The sequence below is a fragment of the Olea europaea genome, chromosome 18, assembly GCF_002742605.1.
Source record: "Olea europaea var. sylvestris chromosome 18, O_europaea_v1, whole genome shotgun sequence".
NCBI lineage: Eukaryota > Viridiplantae > Streptophyta > Magnoliopsida > Lamiales > Oleaceae > Olea > Olea europaea.
The window spans coordinates 17,450,744-17,453,426 of NC_036254.1; the positions used below are offsets into that span (position 1 = coordinate 17,450,744).

At 35.7% G+C, this 2,683-nt stretch overlaps 1 protein-coding gene across 1 annotated transcript; it reads left to right on the forward strand.

Annotated features, from left to right (window-relative positions):
- Positions 1-759: 759 nt before the first annotated feature.
- Positions 760-1,843, forward strand: LOC111367636 (stress enhanced protein 2, chloroplastic-like). Its single transcript, XM_022988619.1, has 2 exons — positions 760-1,250; positions 1,458-1,843. The coding sequence occupies exons 1-2, from the start codon at positions 945-947 to the stop codon at positions 1,728-1,730; spliced, it is 579 nt and encodes a 192-aa protein (XP_022844387.1). The 5' UTR covers positions 760-944; the 3' UTR covers positions 1,731-1,843.
- The last annotated feature ends 840 nt before the right edge of the window (positions 1,844-2,683 follow it).

Below are 2,683 nucleotides of genomic sequence, written 5' to 3' on the forward strand. Positions count from 1 at the left end.
ACTTTGTCAAGGATAGAGTTCTTGAAAAGAAGTTGAGTATACAGTATGTTCCATCTTCAAATCAAATTGCAGATTTGTTAACTAAGCCACTTGTACAAACCAGGTTTCTATTCCTCAAGGACAAGCTTGGAGTAAAATAGTAAACTCCATCTTGAAGGGGGATGTTGAAGATATAAATGAATTGTGAGCACATGATGGTCTCAGTAATTCGGTAGAGTGCACATGGGTACTGTGAGCTGGTAGTGTGCAATTGTGGGACCATTGCTAGTTGTTGTAATTGTATTTTATTCCTACGTATAGTGTAGCTTGAGTTTGTTTTTCTTTTTCTTGCTCACCACTCCAAGTGAGTGTATATATACTGTACTCTCTATGCTGTAAAGATCATTAGAAACATTTCATAATTTTTTTCTATTTTCTAACTACAGTCAACAAATTTGGCGAGTTATGAATCAGAGACTAGACACGTTTTTATGAGGAAGTGTAACTCAACCTTAGTTTTGATAAGATTTTTTGGTTAAAATTCTATATTAACCCACATATTTCTAACAACGTTTTTTTTGCTAACTTTACATAATAATTAATGTCATCGAATAATAAGTAGACATTTGATGGTACCATATAAAATTAAAATTTAATTGAATAACTACTAATAATAATTCAAAATAATAATAATAATAATAGTAATCCTCATTGCTTTTCAAAGAAGCGAACTTTCAATATGCTTTCACACTCTGGTGCTCACTATCCCCACTGAAAACAACGTTAAAGAACCAATAAAGCTCCACGTCTACAATTGTTCTTACCCAAACTCCACCACCAGTCACCAAACTACACCTCACTGGACGTAACTTTTCCTGAACGTGGACCCTTCACAACAGATTCCTACGAAATAAGAGAAGAATCACACACCTCTGAATCATCCACATATATTCTCATCTTCTCCCATGGATTTGGCTGCGCGGCCGGTTTTCTGTGAGCTCAAGTCGGATAAACCGGCGGCACCGCTGCAGGTCCAGAAGCCCAAACTGGTGGAGCTGCCACAAACAGCCACCGACAATGGGAAAATTGTGCTGCAGCCGAGGCTGTGTACACTTAGATCATATAGCGGGGATCGCCTGGGGGTAATCAAGGCCAAGAATATTGTTAACGGTGATGATCAAGTTTCACCTTTTTTCGCGATCTTGTCTGAATATATAGAGAGCTCCAAGAAGAGTCAAGATTTTGAGATCATTTCTGGTCGCCTTGCCATGGTAAGACTGACTTTTAGTATGGCATCTGAGAATTTATTAAGCTCAAACGAGTAATTCGATTGGACTGAACTCAAATGAACCAACATATTTCAAGATCGGTGCTTTAAAACAAATCACTATTGTTATCTAATAAATCTCACGTCAAATAAAGATGCACTCGATCCACTTCCCTTCTCCTAGCATTAAAATTAAGTTTCTCTCTTGCAGCTGGTGTTTGCAGCAACAGTGAGCATCGAGATGGTGACTGGAAATTCAGTTTTCAGAAAAATGGATTTGCAAGGTATTGAGGAAGCTGCGGGGGTATGTTTCGCGGCAGTCACGAGTGCGGCAATTTTTGCATGGTTTTCGAGTGCACGTAAAGGGGTTGGTCGGATGTTTACCATTCGTTGCAATACGTTGATCGACTTGCTCATCGATCAAATCATCGATGGTTTATTTTATGAGATTGAGCCAAGTGATTGGTCTGATGATCAATTTTAGTCGATCAAAAATGAATATTGAAGGAGTCGTAGATAGCTGAGTTGTTTATGTTATTGAATTGTTTGTATTTACGGTTTCTGACTAAGAATTATGGTTTAACATATATTACTACATGCCAAGGGTTCCATTTGACAAGACTTTTAAAAAGTCAAATGTCTATTTTAAGATTAAGAAATTGCTTTTGAATATATTTAGATAATTTTCTAGGAATGATTTGATTAATTAGAAGAACTTCTGAAGGAAGTTGATCTGAGATAACTTTCTTGAAAAGTAGAAGTAGCAGAAGTTATACTGTTCAAGTGTATATATGAAAATTTAATGTATTGTGTTATTGAGGAAAAATAATGTCAGACATACACAAGAAAAATGTTAAAAATATAATTATTAATAAATGAAGTACAATATTTTTGAAAACTTGTGAACTTTAAGTAAAGGGCCAATTGCACTCTTGGTATCCAATATATGTCATCTTAATTGTATCCAATCAAAGTGAGATATGCTTACTCGACACTTATAATTACTATCACCCTTTCTTCATAGGGAGCTAGAAAAATGAAAATTTCAATTATTACTAGTGCATGTTTGACAAAGTTTATAATTAATTAAAATTTGGTCAAATATCATTTTCATTAACATATTTAGGATCCATAATTTTTATCTACCTCCACTTTTGCACTGTACATTTAAATAGACTTTAGGGAAAAATACATTAGTGTGAGAGGCAACACGTGCTTCCTGCTTAAACCTACGTCTGCAACTTTCCCTCCTAATCGAGAAAAACTTTGGTGAGATGGTCGCATTGTTCTACGTGATGTAACTGTCAAATGGGAAGCTACTGCCTCATTGGTGTTGGAAAATATTGGTCATGAAGTGACAAACAAAACGCCTTGAAATCAACTCGAAACTTTGGCAGGATAAAGGCAAGGAAACTTCAAATCAGAATGGCAATGATG